Genomic DNA, 19,461 nt, shown 5'->3' with positions numbered 1-19,461 from the left:
TACTTTGTGACATGATATTTAATATAACATATCATCATTTTCCCAATGTAAAAAAATTAACTTTAATCATATCAATTTGAGATATATAACTTTTGAAAAATCAAATCGATAATGACTTTATCTTTCAAAAGATATTTTTAATATTAACTCATTTTTTAATATTTGTAGGGATGTTTTTTTTTTTATCATGTCTTTAGTTCGTTCAATTCCATCAGAAATCAAGAGTGAAATACCCAACTTGATCTCTATCCATTTCAAATTAGATCAAGATGACTCCTGTCAAAAAAATACACCCACGCTGGCCCCTGGCCTTGTCCGTCCTAGAAGTGAGCCATCGCGGTCCCTCCATCATATCTGTTGAATATCAGATTAGAGATATAGGCTGTATATAAGTTATTCTGAGAGATATAGGTTTTATATAAATTATTCTGTTTTGATATAATTTTTGTTTTTAGATATCTGATTCTGTTGTATCTCCTAGTATTAAGGGATTTTATTTCTGTACCTATGTATATATATATATATATATATATATTGACGCTGAGAGATGATTCTCTCAAGGAATTCATCCAAAACACAATCCTTGTCTCACTCCATTCGTGTATTTCAAGTTGGTATCAGAGTGGGTTCCGACCCGGCTCTGGTTTCTATTTGTTTTTCTTCTTTTCCGGCTGCAATCTCTCAGTCGTGTTCCCTTTTCCTACCAGCTGACACTATCAGCTGTGTCTCTTCGTCAGAAACTGTTTTTCTGGCCAAAACCTTGTCAAACATCAGACCCACTCCGAAACAACCCCAGAATCAGAACCAGAAAGCCAAGTTTGGCATGTCCCCAAAATTTCACCGCCGTCAACCGCCGCACGCGCCGACACGCGCCGCCCCTTTTTCCTGCGCATGGTCCTCACGCGCCTCCGCTCCAGACGCGCGTGAACGTCACGCTCCGCTGCCCAAGCTTTTTCCGGCCCTCGTTTCCCTTCTGCAGGTGTTTTCCGGCCGTTTCTGAGTGTCTGCCATCATGTCTTCTGAGGTAACCCCCGACACCAACTCCAATGGTGGCAAACCGACTGTTCTAACATTTGTTGTTTCTGGAACCGCTACAATGACCTCTGAAGAATTGATGGGTGCCAAAAATTACCTTTTTTGGACTGATTCTGTGGAACTTTGGTTCATGGGCCAAGGCTATGAAGACCACCTTACTAAATCTGTTGATGATGTTCGCGCCGCTGACAAAACCACTTGGAAGAAGATTGATGCCCAGCTATGTAATCTTATGTGGCAGACCATTGATCCACTAAAGCTGACTATGTTTCGGGCTTACAAAACTTGTAAAAAGGTGTGGGACCGTGCTAAAGCTTTATACACTAATGACATTGCAAGACTTTACCATGTTGCTAAGAAGCTGTGTAGTTTACAGTATGGAATCTTATGTTGGGGCTGTGGAAGCTGTCAAGGAAAAGTTTTCGACTCTCCTTCCCTATGTGTCTAATGCTAATGACCATCATGCTCAACAGGGAAAGCTGTTTTTGGTACTTACGTTACTTGGGTTGCCAGCTGAACTTGAATCTCTACGACAACAAATATTGGACACCTCACCCGTTCCTTCCCTTGAGGACGTATTTGCACGACTCTTGCAATCCGGCCCCTCTCTTGAGACCCATACTTTCGACCAAACTGCATTGGCATCCCAATCTTCTTCTCAAGTGTCCTTTCAAGTGCCCACTCGCGGCGGCCGTGGGGGTCGTGGTAATGGTCGTGATAATCGTACTCGCCTTAGTTGTACCTATTGCCATAGGATTGGTCATACTCAGGATAAATGTTATGCTCTCCATGGTCGTCCTACCAAGGTAGCTAATGTTGTCCAAACTAATGAGCCATCTGACGTTCACTCCGCCGCACAACCACAAGGGATATTTGTCTCTGGCAATGATTATGATGAGTTTCTCAAGTACCAAGCTTCAAAACAGGCATCTACTCCCGTTGCTTCGGTGGCCCACTCTGGTAATTCTGTTGCTTGTATCTCTCATTCCTCTTCTCTTGGACCATGGGTCCTTGACTCAGGTGCTTCTAATCACATTTCTGGTACTTCTTCTGTCCTCTCTAAACTTGAACACCCTGCATTTCTTCCTTCTATCACTTTGGCTGATGGTTCTAAAATTGGTGCTAAGGGAATAGGTCAAGCTACTCCTCTTCCTACATTACCTTTGAAATCTGTTCTTTACATGCCCAATTGTCCTTTCAATTTGATTTCTATTAGCCAACTTACTCGTTCTCTTAATTGTTCTGTTACCTTTTTTGCTGACTCCGTCATTGTGCAGGATCAAGGGACGGGACAGACGATTGATACAGGATGTGAGTCTCAAGGACTGTATCGGCTTGCCTTACCCAATACTACTGTGTCTTCTGTTGCTGCTGTTGAGTCTCCGGACGTGGTCCATTGTCACCTGGGACATCCCAGCCTCTCGAAATTAAAAGCTATGGTCCCGAGTTTATCTCGTCTTGCTACCTTAGAGTGTCAAACTTGTCATTTAGGTAAACATGTTTGTAGTTCTTTTTCAAGTCGTGTCAATACACGATCTGCGTCTCCCTTTTCTGTTATTCATTCTGATGTATGGGGACCTAGTCGTGTTACTTCTCATTCTGGTTTTCATTATTTTGTCACCTTTATTAATGACTTTTCTCGTTGCACTTGGTTATATTTAATGAAGGACAGATCTGAATTATTTGCACATTTCAAGTCTTTCTGTTCTAAAATTCAAAACCAATTCAAAACTTCAATTAAAAATTTACAAAATGATAATGCTCGTGAGTATTTTTCAGCACCCTTTTCGTCTTACTTGTCCTCCCAAGGCATTCTACATCAGTCGTCTTGTCCTCATACCCCTCAACAGAATGGTGTGGCTGAGCGTAAACATTGTCACTTGATTGAAACTGCTCGCACTCTTCTTCTCCATACTCATGTTCCCCTTAAGTTTTGGGGTGAGGCTGTTCTGACTGCATGTTATTTAATTAATCGTATGCCTTCTTCTGTTTTGCAAAATCAAGTTCCTCATTCCATTTTATTTCCTCATGAACACATTTTTTCTCTTCCACTACGAGTCTTTGGTTGTACTTGTTTCATCCATGATCTTACCCCAGGCAAAGACAAGTTAACTGCTCGCTCTATCAAATGTGTTTTCTTAGGGTACACTCGATTTCAAAAGGGTTATCGTTATTATTCTCCAGCTCTTAATCGTTTCTTCGTGTCTGCATATGTCACTTTTCTTGAGAATACCCCTTTTTTCTCTGCACCCGACATCACTTCACCTTCCATTACGGAGGTGCTTCCTGTTCCTTACTTAGATGGGCCTCCTATTCCCACAAAGCCTCTCCAGGTTTATCATCGCCGCCCACGGCATGCAGTCCAAGATAACTCATCTCCTGAACCCGTGGTTGAACCGTCCTTGGATTCTTCTTTGGGAGTTAGCAGTAGTCCTCCTATTGCTCTTAGACAAGGTACTCGTTCCACCCGTAATCCTAATCCTATTTATAATTTTCTTTGTTACCATCGTTTATCATCTTCGCACTATGCTTTTACCTCCTATTTGTCTTCTGTTTCTATACCCAAAACAACAGCAGAAGCTCTTTCACATCCAGGGTGGCGCCAGGCTATAATTGAGGAGATGTCTGCCTTACATTCTACTGGTACTTGGGATCTTGTTCCATTGCCACCGGGCAAATCTACTGTGGGTTGTCGTTGGATCTATACTATTAAGGTTGGCTCAAACGGAACCATTGATCGATTAAAAGCCCGCCTTGTGGCTAAGGGCTACACTCAAATCTTTGGTTTGGACTATGGTGATACCTTCTCTCCTGTTGCGAATATGGCCTCTGTTCGTCTTTTTCTTTCTATGGTTGCCATTTGCCATTGGCCTCTTCATCAACTTGATATTAAAAATGCTTTCTTACATGGTGATCTCGAGGAGGAAGTATACATGGAGCAACCTCCCGGGTTTGTTGCTCAGGGGGAGTCTTCCGGCTTAGTATGTCATTTACGCCGATCTTTATATGGCTTGAAACAATCCCCTCGAGCTTGGTTTAGTCGCTTTAGTGCTATTATTTCTAAATTTGGCATGATTCAGAGTGAAGCAGATCATTCAGTTTTCTCCTGTCATTCTTCCTCCACGACCTCCATATATCTGGTTGTTTATGTGGATGATATTGTCATTACTGGAGATGATCATGAGGGAATCACTCAGTTAAAACAGCACTTGTTTGATCACTTTCAGACTAAGGATATGGGAAAGTTAAAATATTTCCTAGGAATTGAAGTGGCACAATCTAATGCTGGGATCTGTATCTCACAGAGAAAATATGCTCTGGATATTCTTGAAGAAACTGGAATGTTGGATTCTAGACCTGTAGATACATCAATGGATCCCAACACAAAACTTAGTCCAGATCAAGGAGAACCTCTTACAGATCCTGGTAGATATCGCAGATTAATTGGCCGATTGAATTATTTGACAGTCACTCGGCCAGATATTTCATTTGCCACAAGTATCCTAAGTCAGTTTCTTGACTCCCCATGCGATAGTCATTGGGATGCAGTTGTTAGAGTCCTTAGATATATCAAAGGTGCTCCAGGAAAAGGTTTGTTGTATGAAGATAAAGGACATAACCAGATTGTTGGATATACTGATGCAGATTGGGCAGGATCTCCATCTGATAGACGTTCTACATCTGGTTATTGTGTTTTTATTGGTGGTAACTTGATATCTTGGAAGAGTAAGAAGCAAAATGTTGTAGCAAGATCTAGTGCGGAAGCTGAATATAGAGCTATGGCACTTGCCACATGTGAACTTATATGGTTGAAGCAATTAGTTAAGGAACTTAAGTTTTGTGAGGCGAGTAAGATGGAACTGGTGTGCGATAATCAAGCTGCCTTACATATTGCTTCCAACCCTGTGTTTCATGAACGGACCAAGCACATAGAGATTGATTGCCATTTCATAAGGGAGAAGTTGCAAAGTGGGGAAATAGTAACAGCCTTTGTCAACTCCAACGATCAACTTGCAGATATTTTCACCAAAGCTCTCCGGGGTCCTCGGATACAATACATATGTAACAAGCTTGGTGCATATGATTTATATGCTCCAGCTTGAGGGGGGGTGTTGAATATTATATTAGAGATATAGGCTGTATATAAGTTATTCTGAGAGATATAGGTTTTATATAAGTTATTCTGTTTTGATATAGTTTCCGTTTTTAGATATCTGATTCTGTTGTATCTCCTAGTATTAAGGGATTTTATTTTTGTACCTATGTATATATATATATTGACGCTGAGAGATGATTCTCTCAAGGAATTCATCCAAAACACAATCATTGTCTCACTCCATTCGTGTATTTCAAGTATATCCCTTGACCAAACTTGAGGGAAAAGTCCCACTGTTGATGGCTCTCATGAGATGACGAAGAGTTCATCTTCTGGCAGAGGTACCTCTTCACTTCCGGTGGCGGCGACATGAGCGAATTACCATCGACACAGAGCTTCTGGAGCTTGTTGAGGCAGGGGTTGACGTTGAGGGTTTCAAGGTTGACGAGGTTTTCGAGGTCGTTGGGGAAGCAGCGGAGGCAGTTAAGGCGGGCGTCGAGGACCTTGAGAGAGGTGAGGTGTGAGGTGGAGCGTTGAAGGAAGAGGAATTTGTTGGAGTTCACCAATAGCTTCTTCAACTTTGTCAGTTCCAAACTAATGCTTTCTGAAAGCTACATCAGTTTATTGAAGTTGGCGTTCATCAGTTCCTCCAATAATCTGCAGTTGTCAATGGTTTTGGGAAGGTGTTCAACGAGGTTTTCAACGACATTCAAGACCTTAAGCATAAAGAGGTAGCCAATGGAGTTTGATAGACTTCTAAGCTGGTTCGAGTGTACGTCTAACACCACCAACTTCACCGCATTAGTGTCGATAACTATCACATAAGATTTTTCCGTCAAATTTGGTCAGAGAATACAATAGAGGGGCCACAATGGATCACTTTTGGGAGGACTAGGGCTGGCATGGATATATTTTTTTGACCGGAATCGTCTTGTCCTAATTTATAATAGACAAGGACTAGATTGAGTGTTTACTCCATAAATCAAACTATTTTAAATTCAATTTCAATTCTAATTTTAAAAAAACCATATTCCAATGAGATTATAAAATTGTATGTCTTATGATAAAGACTATAAAATTAATAATTAAAATTATTAAAAAATATAATATATTTAACTAAATTATTATTTATTAATTTTTTTAACATTTAACTTCACAAGCATAATAAATATTCAAATACAATTATATTAAAAATTATTAAATAATTTAATATATTTAACTAAATAATTATTTAATTATTTTTAACTACCAATTTTATATGAAAAACAACTAGAGTTTGCAAAGTTTGACCATGTTTAAGAGTTCTATGGGTTGAATGGATTTGTTATGAGCAGCGTCATCCCCTTCCTTAGTGGTGTATTGCTATCTTCAAAGCCTCAAAATCTGAAACAAAAGAAACGAATCCATTTGTGCATTATCGAAAATGCTCCTTCAACACTTTGTGTCTCTCAAAAACCCTAACACTCCTCACATTCTCTCCTCTTCCCTCTCTTATTCTTCGGCAACACTTCCCTCCGTCTTCAACCCTTCTTCTTCCACCTTCCCTCACGCGCAACTCACGTGTCCTCGCACCCTCTCTGTCACGTGCACTGCGTCCAACGCCCAAACCGTGGGTTACAGGCGAAAACCCGCTGAAGCGTGGAAAGCTATATGCAAGAGGATATCGTTGATTGAGAAGCCAGAAGTGGATTCTTCTACTGTGTTGAATCAGTGGGAGAGTAAAGGAAAATGGATCAAGAAATTGGATGTTTGTAGAGTCATCAAAGACTTGAGAAAATTCAACAAGCATAGAAGGGCACTTGAGGTATAATGCAATGTTCAAATCCTGTCTTCTTTTTTCGCTTTATGTTGAATTAATGTCTGTTGATATACCTTTCTACTTGGATATTTTAAGTTAAGCGTTTTGAAGTGAAGTGTTAGTGTTTGTTAACTGAAAAAAAAAAAGATTTTTTTTTTAATTATTTTTTAGGGTATTTAGCAAATTTTTAGTAGTAAAAATAAAAATTTTAGAAAAATCAAAAAAGTATTTTTTTTGAGAAGGTGTAATTTACATTTTTTTTAAAGATTTTTTTTTCTTAAAAAAAAAGATGTTTTTTATATAATAAATAAACAAAAAATACTTTTATATTGTTATATTATATCCAAATATAATTAATAGATAAAAATATTTTTTTACATGAGATACTTAAACATAAAATTATTTTTACTTTTTTATAAAATCTTTTAAAAAAAAATAACTCAAAAAGATTTTTAGAAGCTCACCCAAACAAGCCTTTAGTATGCTAAGTTTAACAATTGATTGATAGTATAGTTTGTTTTGTTTAACTTTATTGAGTAGCTTGATTTGTTGGGAATCTGATAATATAGATGGTATATTTTGGTAGGAATAATTCTGATCCTTGAGGTTGAATCATATACATAATGAGTTATCTGGTTATTATTCTTTTGAGTTTTTGCATGAATATGATTCTACACAGGCATTTTCAGTAGATGTATATCCACTATCCAGCTTTAATTTGCATCTGAATCGAGATATTCATGATTGTGGAGTTAAATAAGTAGCATTGCCATTGATTTTGTTGCATACATTTGGATTGTGTTGTCTTAGGACTTTTATTTCAAGGGGTTTTGGCATTTGATTTTATGATGAAACTGAAATATCTGAAATATATTCTGTCAATGTAGCCAAGTGTTCTAAGCTTAGATAGATATACAACATAGCACTTGGTAGTGTGCAGTTTGGTGATGGATTGCACAGGAATAAGATGTTATATTGTAGTTATTGTAATAGGTAATGGTAATTGGTGAATAAGTAGTATCGTATATGTATACCTATAAACGCTATCCATCTGTATATAGTTCATTCTTTTGTGAGATTAATAAAATTTCTGAGGTTATAGGATTAACTCAAACCAGGCCTTACCAGGAGGGACTTATATGTTAACCATCTTTGAACTATGGATCACTCTTAAAATAGGAGAAAGAAAAGAAATAACATTTCTTCTTCTCATTTGGCCATGCAAGAAAGTTATAGCATATTGCAAAGTTCCTACAGAACCATATGTGGTTGCAGTCTGTATCAAAGGTTTCTCAAGCAGAAGAGTAAGTGTGAGTGTAGACTTATGACTTGTGAGACTATGGATGATTGATTCCATTTAAGCTCTAAAGTCTTAGAAGTGTGCTTTTTTTAGTATTTATATAATACACATAATTATATAGGATGAATAGATATACAACCACATAATTTATTATGTAATTCATATATTACCATTTTGTAATCTTGTGCTAACCGTGATTCCAGAACTGTTGTTTGTGATCGATTATGTAATCTTCATTACCTTGTAATGTGTTAACATCAACCATGAACAGTGTTGAGAAAGTAATTTCCAAATTTTGCAGGTATATGATTGGATGGACAGAAGACCAGAGAGATATAGAATAACTCCGAGTGACATTGCAATTCAGTTAGATCTAATTGCCAAAGTTCATGGAGCTCCTAGTGCAGAAGCATTTTTTCTGAGGCTGCCTGATAAGGCAAAAAACAAGAGGACATATGGAGCCCTTTTGAATATATATGTGCATTTTCAGTTGAAGGAAAAGGCAGAATCTTTATTCGACACAATGAAGAGTAAAGGTCATGCAATTGAATCATTAACATTTAATGTAATGATGACTCTGTACATGAACTTCAAGGATTATGATCAGGTTGATATTTTGGTTTCAGAAATGATTAAGAACAACATAAAGCTGGATGCCTATTCATATAATATCTGGCTATCTTCTTGTGGATCTCAAGGATTAACAGAAAAGATGGAACAAGTGTTTGATCAGATGACAAAGGATCCTAACGTAGTTCCTAACTGTTCTACATTCACGACAATGGCTACAACTTACATTAAGATGAATCTGTTTGAAAAAGCAGAAGAGTGCATAAGAAACGCTGAGAGCAAAATCGAAGGTAGGGACAGAATACCTTATCATTATATCCTAAGTTTATATGGAAGTATTGGAAAGAAAGATGAAGTTTATCGTGTGTGGAATAACTATAAACTAAGTTTTCCCAGTATACCAAACTTGGGATACCATTCTGTTATTTCTTCCCTGGTTAGAATGGATGATATTGAGGGTGCAGAAAATCTCTATGAGCAATGGGTTTCAGCAAAAGCATTTTATGATCCTAGAATAGGAAACCTTCTCATAGGTTGGTATGTTAAGAATGGCAATACAGATAAAGCTATTAGGTTCTTTGACAGGATGAAAGAAGATGGTGGAGTTCCAAATCCAAGTACTTGGGAGCTTCTATCTATGTTGCATATTGCAGATAAAAGGGTAACTGAATCTCTGTCTTGCTTGAAAGAAGCTTTTGTGGCCAAAGGTTCAAAAAGTTGGAGACCAAACGCTACAAACTTGGACGCATTCTTTAAGCTATGTGAGGAACAAGGAGACATGGCATGCGCCGATGATTTGATCGAGTTGTTGAAGAAATCAGAATTTGTTAAAGATGAAGTTTATGCATCAATGATTGGCTTATCTGATGGTACCGTTGGCAAAGGTGAATGTTCAAGTAAGATTGATGCAGTAGATAAAACTATGGATTATAACTCGCAAATGTTGAACCAAATGGAAAGTAGTTTTTGATGCTTCCTTTATCTTTTATTAATTAATTTTTTTTCCTGTTTCTTTGTTAGATGTGGATACTGTCGTTATTTGGAGATATAAGCAAATTTAAAAATCGTTACAAAATTACGCAACAATTTCTTAATGGGTTACCACTTAGCACGGAGTATAGAAACTCCATTGTTATAGGGAAGTAAAATCTCCATTATCTGCTACAACATATCGCCATAATTATTCTGCTATAACTTCAAAGAGGATTGAAGGTTACGGAATGATCATAATAACCTATCTTTATTTTGAGTAATTCACTTGGTTTTGGCTTTTAAGAATGGGAGAAAACAAGCATTAAGCTGTGCTGTAACATGATTTCTTATGGAGAATAAGTGTATCAGCCAAAAGGGATAAAGCTCTTGACACAGCTCCTTTTCTAAATTACCTTTCAGCGCAGTAATCTTAACTCTGAACATATTTATATTTATTAGGTGCACTTTGTTTCTTTCCCCATATTCACTAAGTACTTACTATTATTTATAAATTATTTTTGGTGCTTCTGCAGTTCTGCTGTTAGACCGTTCTTTATTTATTAAATTTTTATTTGAATGATCTGGATTTAAAAAGGTAACCTGTTAATCAGGTTAATTATTTTTTTACAAGTTTTAAATTTTTTTTGTAAGTCTCAGATATTAGATTGAAGTTCAAAATAAAAAAATAGTATATAAATATTAAAAATAACATGTCTGTATAAAAAAAAGTTATTAGACTTTAGAATTAAAATAAATAATACATAAAAAATAAGTTGAAAATTTATGTACTAAATCTAAAAAAAAAAGATATATTAAAATTTAAATAAATTTTGTTTTGTGTGAAATAAAATTATAATATTAAATATAAATACAATGATAAAAAATTTTGTGTTATATATATATATATATATATATATATATATATATATATATATATATATATATATATATTATTTTGTGAGAAACAAAATTAAAACATTAAATATGAACAGAATGATAAAAGATTTTGTATTATATTAATTTAATTAAAAAAATATATATACAACTTAAAAAGCAAACAAACATATAATAATTTTATTTTGTGCGAAACAAAAATTCATATAATTTTTTATTAACAATTTTTTTATTGAAATATGTCATTTTACTATATTTATAATATATTATTTGGGATAATTATATTATTTTAGTTAATATATATTATTTAAAAAAATATTTAAAATTTATTATTTTGTATTAAAAATATTATTAAAAATATATTATTAGTTTTTCTTAAAATAATACTTTCTTTTCTTTGGTTCAAATACTATGACAATAAAAAAATTTTACGTAAATGCGTCTACTCAATAAATATTATATTCATTTATTTTTATATTGTATGTAAAATAAATAATTAATGTTTAAAAAAGTTAATAAAAAAAAAGAAGTATTCTTTTTTTTACCAACTCTTAGGTGAATATAGAGACTATGTTATTTGAACTATAGTTGGTTGGCAAAGAAAGAAATACTCTTAATTATATATTAAATAGAATAATTATTTATTAGGCTCATTCTTATACAAATAAATATTTCTTTTAGTTTTATATCTGATATTTTTTATACCAATTAGCTTCAAAATTTAATTATTTTTTGAATAAATTAATAAAAATAATACAAATAATTATTTAAATATAATTGTATTTTAATTTTTCATTCTATTACGTAGGATAATTTGAAATAAAAGATAATGGACTTATTGTAACTGTCATGTATTTTGTGCTTTGACTGCGCGTCATCGTCTGAGAATCATGGCGCCTTCGTGGAGATCAGGTTCTTCCACAGTTTTGCTTTTGGAGTTAGCCAACCAGCAGCGGCGACAGACAGCGTCCTCTGTTAAACGAGCGAATTAGTTTTTTTTTGTTAGTGCCGGTTTGTTTGTTCAGCCCATGACAAAAAAAAAACAATAATAAATAAATTTAATTTACCTAATCACTTTTGATAGTAGGTTAATTTTTAAAGAGTGCTGCACTCTCTACTTTACCTGGAGTACACAAACTTTCGCAAACCTCAGTTTTTCAACCCTTTTCCCTTACCATTTTGTTGCTTCTAAAACTAAAATTCATAAAAAAAACACTATAACTTATGTTTGAATGTCTATTTATGACTTTGCTTATCTACCGAAAAAACAAAATTAGCAACGAAGTTAAAACTTTTACACGGAATTGTTATTTAATCAACTAAAAATAATCCTACAATCAACTGTTACAATAAATATGGAAAAGGGTCCAAATATAAAAGATTACAATGAGGGTAATTTGGACTTAACCTACTTTTTTTATTGTAGAAGTTAGTTGGAGAGTTATCTTTAGTTGTTTACTAACAATGCTTCAAAAAATGTTTTCTTTTTCCTTCTCCCGTTTTGGTTTATAAATTAAGAATTTAATTTTGATGAATTGTCAGTGTAAAATAATTTTATACGTGTATTCAATTACGTAATATTATATCAGTAAAAATAACTACATTTCACATTAATTACGTGAATAATTATCTAAAAGAATAAATGTGACAGTACATCAAAATTAAATCCATAACTACTCCTTTTGTTTGTGAGGTTGTATATGTTCTTGTCATTGTAAGATTTGTGATGAAATTACACATTTTATACATAGTTACATAACATACACTTATATGGTTGACGGATAAGTATACTTTATGTAAACCGTTGAATCCATTGAATAATTTTTCAGCATAAGGAAATAATTCCAGCTACATCATGTTACATAGAAAAATGAAAATCGTTGAAGGAAATTGGAACATATGTATAACATTTATGATTACATTGGCCATCTAATATACTCGGTAGTTCATATTACTTATGTTTTAATGAACTACTGGAATCAACCACATGGTAAAGTTCATGTTTCATTCCATTGGGAAGCTTCCAATTAAAATGGTAAAGCAATTGAGAAAGTGACAACTCCATTTGGTGTAGCAAATGGCAATACCCACACAAATTCTCCTTCCGGCACCAATGGAATCAATTCAAAGTTTGTACCTTTGAAATCAATTGAACAACTGTCGAGTCTCTCAGGCTCAAAACTCTATGGCCTCTGCATGACTAGTCCAATATTAAATAATAGTCCGGATAATTTACCATAATAAATAAACTGATCTTGAAATTTATTAGAATATACATTTTGTAAAATGGATATTAAAATGTATTTTTTTCATAAACTTGTAAATTGCCATAAGGATCTTGCGTTTTATGAATGCACGTAATCCGCTACATGGGTATTGTAGTTTATGTTCGAAGCAAAGCATCACATAATTTGTGGTAGGAGTGTTGCGGTTTATGTGTGATTTACAAAGGTGTATAAACCACTATAAAGATCTAGCAGTTTATGCTTTAGTGTGGACTTAATTTATTTTTCATGGAGTATGAGTTATTGGATGAAACTTTTTGGTTTGCCTTTTTTATGTATGGCAGCAACATAGGTTAGGTTAGTGTTTATCTATTTATTTTTGTTCTCATTTTTTGTTTCAGACTATGCCTTCTCTAACAACGGGCTCATTCCATTGGTTAAGTTCTCTGCTATTTTGATCAAAGAAATCTCAATGATGATCCTGATTCTTTCTTCAAATTTAAGAATAATTTATTTTTATATAATATCAAATATGAAGTAAATTACAATCTTAAAATAATTAATTGCATTTATATAGATCAACCATTAAAAAATAAGACTAGTAAATTACAATCTATTATTCATTATAATTCTTTTAATTCAGATAGGACGTACTCTTTTAATTCAGGTAGTACGTATACAAAATAAAAAAAATTTAACGAATATACTTGTTGAATTTTAAATTTTAGAACTAAATTGACTATAAATTCAACAAATGTATTTCATATTTGATATTATATAAAAATAAATTGTTAACTTAATAAAAAATTAAATAACAAAAAACGTACATTTAATAAAAATATAATTTTATATTTTAAAATATTAAAAAATACATTTTAAAAATAGATCATCTAAACATATTTTTATTAATTTCAAGTTTTCAACATTTAGAAATAAGGTATCTTTTAAAAAAAATTTAAAGGTAAAAAATTGAAAATAAAAAATAAAATCTAAACCTATTCTTAACAATTCCCTTCGAAAATAATTTCTGAAAAAAGTATTATTTTCATTCATATTTGACTCCATACATTTCACAGGGACCTCCTTCTTCACTCTTGCGGTGATTTTTCATTCGCCATGGTATCCTCAAGCCCTAGAGAAGGTCGTAGCGAGGTCCACACTACCTTGAAATAAATTACAATCTTAAAATAATTAATTGTATTTATATAGATCAACTATTAAAAAATAAGACTAGTAAGTTAATCTATTATTCACTATAACTCTTTTAATTCAAAGAGTACGTACTCAGATAAAAACGTACATTTAATAAAAATATAATTTTATATTTTAAAATATTAAAACATACATTTTAAAAAAAGACCATCTAAACATATTTTTATTATTTTCAACATTTAGAAATAAGATATCTTTAAAAAAATTAAAGGTAAAAAAATTGAAAATAAAAATTATTTTTAAAAAATAAAAATAAAAAATAAAATCTAAACCTATCCTTAACAATCCCCTTCTAAAATAATTTCCGAAAAAATTATTATTTTCATTCATATTTGACTCCCTACATTTCACACAAGCAGGGACCTCCTTCCTCACTCCTGCGGTGATTTTTCATTCGCCATGGTATCCTCAAACCCTAGAGAAGGTCGTAGCAAGGTCGACACTGCCTTGAAATAAATTACAATCTTAAAATAATTAATTGTATTTATATAGATCAACTATTAAAAAATAAGACTAGTAAGTTAATCTATTATTCATTATAACTCTTTTAATTCAGGAAGTACGTACTCAGATAAAATCGTACATTTAATAAAAATATAATTTTATATTTTAAACTATTAAAAAATATATTTTAAAAATAGACCATCTAAACATATTTTTATTATTTTAAAAATAGACCATCTAAACATTTAGAAATAAGATATTTTTAAAAAAAAATTTTAAGGTAAAAAATTGAAAATAAAAATAATTTTAAAAAATAAAAATAAAAAATAAAAAATAAAAAATAAAATCTAAACCTATTCTTAACAATCCCCTTCTAAAATAATTTCTGAAAAAATTATTATTTTCATTCATATTTGACTCCCTACATTTCACACAAGCAGTGACCTCCTTCCTCACTCCTGCGGTGATTTTTTATTCGGCATGGTATCCTCAAACCCTAGAGAAAGTGGTAGCGAGGTCCACAATATCTTGAAATAAATTACGATCTTAAAATAATTAATTGTATTTATATAAATCAACTATTAAAAAATAAGACTAGTAAGTTAATCTATTATTCACTATAACTCTTTTAATTCAGGAAGTACGTATTCAGATAGAAACGTACATTTAATAAAAATATAATTTTATATTTTAAAATATTAAAAAATATATTTTAAAAATAGACCATCTAAATATATTTTTATTATTTTCCACATTTAAAAATAAGGTATCTTTTTTTAAAAAATTTAAAGGTAAAAAATTAAAAATAAAAATTATTTTTAAAAAATAAAAATAAAAAATAAAATCTAAACCTATTCTTAACAATCCCCTTCTAAAATAATTTCTGAAAAAATTATTATTTTCATTCATATTTGACTCCCTACATTTCACACAAACATGGACCTCCTTCTTTACTCCTCCGGTGATTTTTCATTCGCCGTGGTATCCTCAATCCCTAGAGAATGTAGTAGCTAGGTCCACACTGCCTTGAAATAAATTACAATCTTAAAATAATTAATTGTATTTATCTAGATCAACTATTAAAAAATAAGACTAGTAAGTTAATCTATTATTAACTGTAACTCTTTTTTTTTGGTGACTGAAATAAATTAAACAAAGAAAAACAAAAGAAACAAAACAAGGAACTGCTTAAATAGAGGGACAGTCCCGTTTAAGACTACTCTTAAACTCCTCCCAAGGTGAAAGAAGCTCCACATGCGAAAGTTGTAACTTCATCACCATCTTTGCCATAGTATCTGCCACCGTGTTTGCATCTCTCATAATCAAACGAAAGTCAACACGCCAATTCCAATGCATGATATCTCTTATTTTGAGCACCAGTGGATCAATAAACCCAAAACCATCTTGAGTAACAAGATTAAATGCTTCCACACAATCCGTCTCACAAATAACATCTCGTTGACCCACATCCCAAGCTAAGAGATATCCTCTCCAAATAGCAAACAATTCTCCTTGAAGAATACTATTACTCTCAATCATTCCCAAACACCCCCTTTGCCAGCTCCCATTACAATCTCTAATAACACAAGCAAAACCAACACTATCACCCGAACCAAAATAACTAGCATCACAATTAATCTTAAAAGTACCAATGGATGGGGGATTCCAAAAACCATTTAGAGTTGAGGGAAGGGACATACGTTGTAATTCAAAAATATTTCTAAGCTCCTTTTCTGAAGTTAATGCCAGACAAATGACTTTTTCCGGAGGCCAAGTTTCATGGGGATTAAAGATGCCGTTATTCCTTGTTCGCCATATTCACCAAAGTCCCGAAAAGAACTTGAGCGGGTGCTCTCTGCTATGATACAAGAACCAGTTCTTCAAATCCAAACGATGACAAGGAATATCCAACCTTTGCCAGACAAGCTGAGCTTTTGGACAATCCCGAATACAATGTATAACCGATTCCTGGCTAGAAAGACATCTTGGACACCTATCCGATGACGACATCCCTCTTCTAAAGCGAAAACTTGCAGTAGGAAGAGCCTCCTTAAGACACAACCAAGCCAAAAACTTATGCTTTTCCGGAACAAGCTGACGCCAAAGCCAAAGCCAATTCTCCCTCTCCTCCCAACCAAACAGCTGCTTACACAACCACAAGTAACCATTGCGTGAGTCATAGACTTTGGCAGTAGACCCACTCCAATACCAACCCACTTCCGGACCTGCTTGTTCATCTGGATTGTAAGAGAGAATATTATCTTTCAGATTTTGAGATAAAGGAGAATAAAGAGTATCCAAATGCCACCTACCAACCGACCAAATATCCTGTATCCGGAGATTCGAATCAGAAATGTGGATATAATCCATCTCATTAGATAACCGTCCTTCTCTCCTCCAGCTAGAAAACCAAAAATTCTGGTTCAAATCTCCAATACACCAAGCAAACCCATCCTTCAACACTTTCCAAGCCTTGCAAAGACACCTCCAAATGGGAGAGTCCTTGTTCTTAGGATAACTAAAACAGTCATATAGAGATGATCGGTATTTGTCATCCAATAATTGGACCCATAGCTTGTTTGGCTGCTGGAAAAAAGTCCAAACTAGCTTCCCAAGAAGAGCAATATTTACACAATAAGGATCTCTAATCCCCAAACCTCCATATTTTTTTGGAGTAACCAGTACCTTCCAACTAACAAGATTCAATCCTCTTCCATCAACTTGTCCTTTCCAAAGAAAATTCCTCATCATAGACTCCAATTTACTAATGATTCATTTGGGAAAAATAGAGACCTGCATCTGGTACGTCGGAATAGCAGCGGCAACAGAATTAACCAAGCAGAGTCTACCAGCCCGATTGAGTAAACTCCCTTTCTAGCTTGCTAGCCTACTCCGAATCTTATCCAGGACACCATTGAAAGCTGAACGAGTCACTGGGTAACTCCAAGATACTTGCCCAAATCCTGGACAAATCTGATAGAGGATACCCCAGTGAAAACCTCTTTCCTTGTTGCAGAGACATTCTTGGAGCAAAGCGCTTTAGACTTCTCCACCACTGTAACTCTTTTAATTAAGGGAGTACGTACTCAGGTAAAATCGTACATTTAATAAAAATATAATTTTATATTTTAAAATATTAAAAAATATATTTTAAAAATAGACTATCTAAACATATTTTTATTATTTTCAACATTTAAAAATAAGGTAACTTTTAAAAAAAATTTAAAGATAAAAAATTAAAAATAAAAATTATTTTTAAAAATAAAATCTAAACCTATTCTTAACAATTCACTTCTAAAATAATTTCTGAAAAAATTATTATTTTCATTCATATTTGACTCCCTACATTTCACACAAGCAGGGACCTCCTTCCTCACTCCTTCGGTGATTTTTCATTCGCCATGGTATCCTCAAGTCCTAGAGAAGGTCGTAGCGAGATCCACATTGTCTTGAAATAAATTACAATCTTAAAATAATTAATTGTATTTATATAGATCAACTATTAAAAAATAAGACTAGTAAGTTAATCTATTATTCACTATAACTCTTTTAATTCAGGGAGTACGTACTCTGATAAAAACATACATTTAATAAAAATATAATTTTATATTTTAAAATATTAAAAAATACATTTTAAAAATAGGCCATCTAAACATATTTTTATTATTTTCCACATTTAAAAATAAGGTATCTTTTTTTTAAAAATTTAAAAGTAAAAAATTAAAAATAAAAATTATTTTTAAAAAATAAAAATAAAAAATAAAATCTAAACATATTCTTAACAATCCCCTTCTAAAATAATTTCTGAAAAAATTATTATTTTTATTCATATTTGACTCCCTACATTTCACACAAACATGGACCTCCTTCTTTACTCCTCCGATGATTTTTCATTCGCCGTGGTATCTTCAACCCCTAGAGAATGTAGTAGCGAGGTTCACACAGCCTTGAAATAAATTACAATCTTAAAATAATTAATTGTATTTATGTAGATCAATTATTAAAAAATAAGACTAGTAAGTTAATCTATTATTCACTATAACTCTTTTAATTAAGGGAGTACGTACTCAGGTAAAATCGTACATTTAATAAAAATATAATTTTATATTTTAAAATATTAAAAAATATATTTTAAAAATAGACTATCTAAACATATTTTTATTATTTTCAACATTTAGAAATAAGGTAACTTTTAAAAAAAATTAAAGGTAAAAAATTGAAAATAAAAATTATTTTTAAAAATAAAATCTAAACATATTCTTAACAATTCACTTCTAAAATAATTTCTGAAAAAATTATTATTTTTATTTATATTTGACTCCCTACATTTCACACAAGTAGGGACCTCCTTACTCACTCCTTCGGTGATTTTTCATTCGCCATGGTATCCTCAAGTCCTAGAGAAGGTCGTAGCGAGATCCACATTGCCTTAAAATAAATTACAATCTTAAAATAATTAATTATATTTATATAGATCAACTATTAAAAAATAAGACTAGTAAGTTAATCTATTATTCACTATAACTCTTTTAATTCAGGGAATACGTACTCAAATAGTATGTATTCAGTACTAAATAAAAAAATTTAACAAATTAAAAATATTTTTATTATAGACCAGCTAAATATATTTTTATTATTTTTAACATTTAGAAATTACACTATCTTTAAAAAAATTAAATATAAAAAATTAAAAATAAAAATTATTTTTAAAAAATAAAAATAAAAAACAAAATCTAAACATATTCTTAACAACCCCTTTCTCTCTTTTCCACGATGAAATGTGGGTGAAAATGGATCCTCTCAATTGTTAAAAAAATATTTTTTTGAACTAAATGGCTCAACACACAAGGCGAAAAATGCAATAAGTACAACTAAAAAGAGATGTTCTAGACATGGGTGAAACAAAGACAATGTG

General features: G+C 32.5%; 1 protein-coding gene across 1 annotated transcript; it reads left to right on the top strand.

The window, feature by feature from the left end:
* The first annotated feature begins 6,413 nt into the window (after nt 1-6,413).
* LOC107618624 (pentatricopeptide repeat-containing protein At1g02150) lies at nt 6,414-9,885 on the top strand. Its single transcript, XM_088500621.1, has 2 exons — nt 6,414-6,935; nt 8,531-9,885. Exons 1-2 carry the CDS (start codon nt 6,555-6,557, stop codon nt 9,767-9,769), a joined length of 1,620 nt encoding a protein of 539 aa, XP_088356747.1. The 5' UTR covers nt 6,414-6,554; the 3' UTR covers nt 9,770-9,885.
* The last annotated feature ends 9,576 nt before the right edge of the window (nt 9,886-19,461 follow it).

The sequence above is a fragment of the Arachis ipaensis genome, chromosome B9 (genome assembly GCF_059453495.1).
Source record: "Arachis ipaensis isolate K30076 ecotype BB chromosome B9, ASM5945349v1, whole genome shotgun sequence".
Lineage (NCBI taxonomy): Eukaryota > Viridiplantae > Streptophyta > Magnoliopsida > Fabales > Fabaceae > Arachis > Arachis ipaensis.
This window is presented reverse-complemented; position numbering and strand designations above follow the sequence as displayed.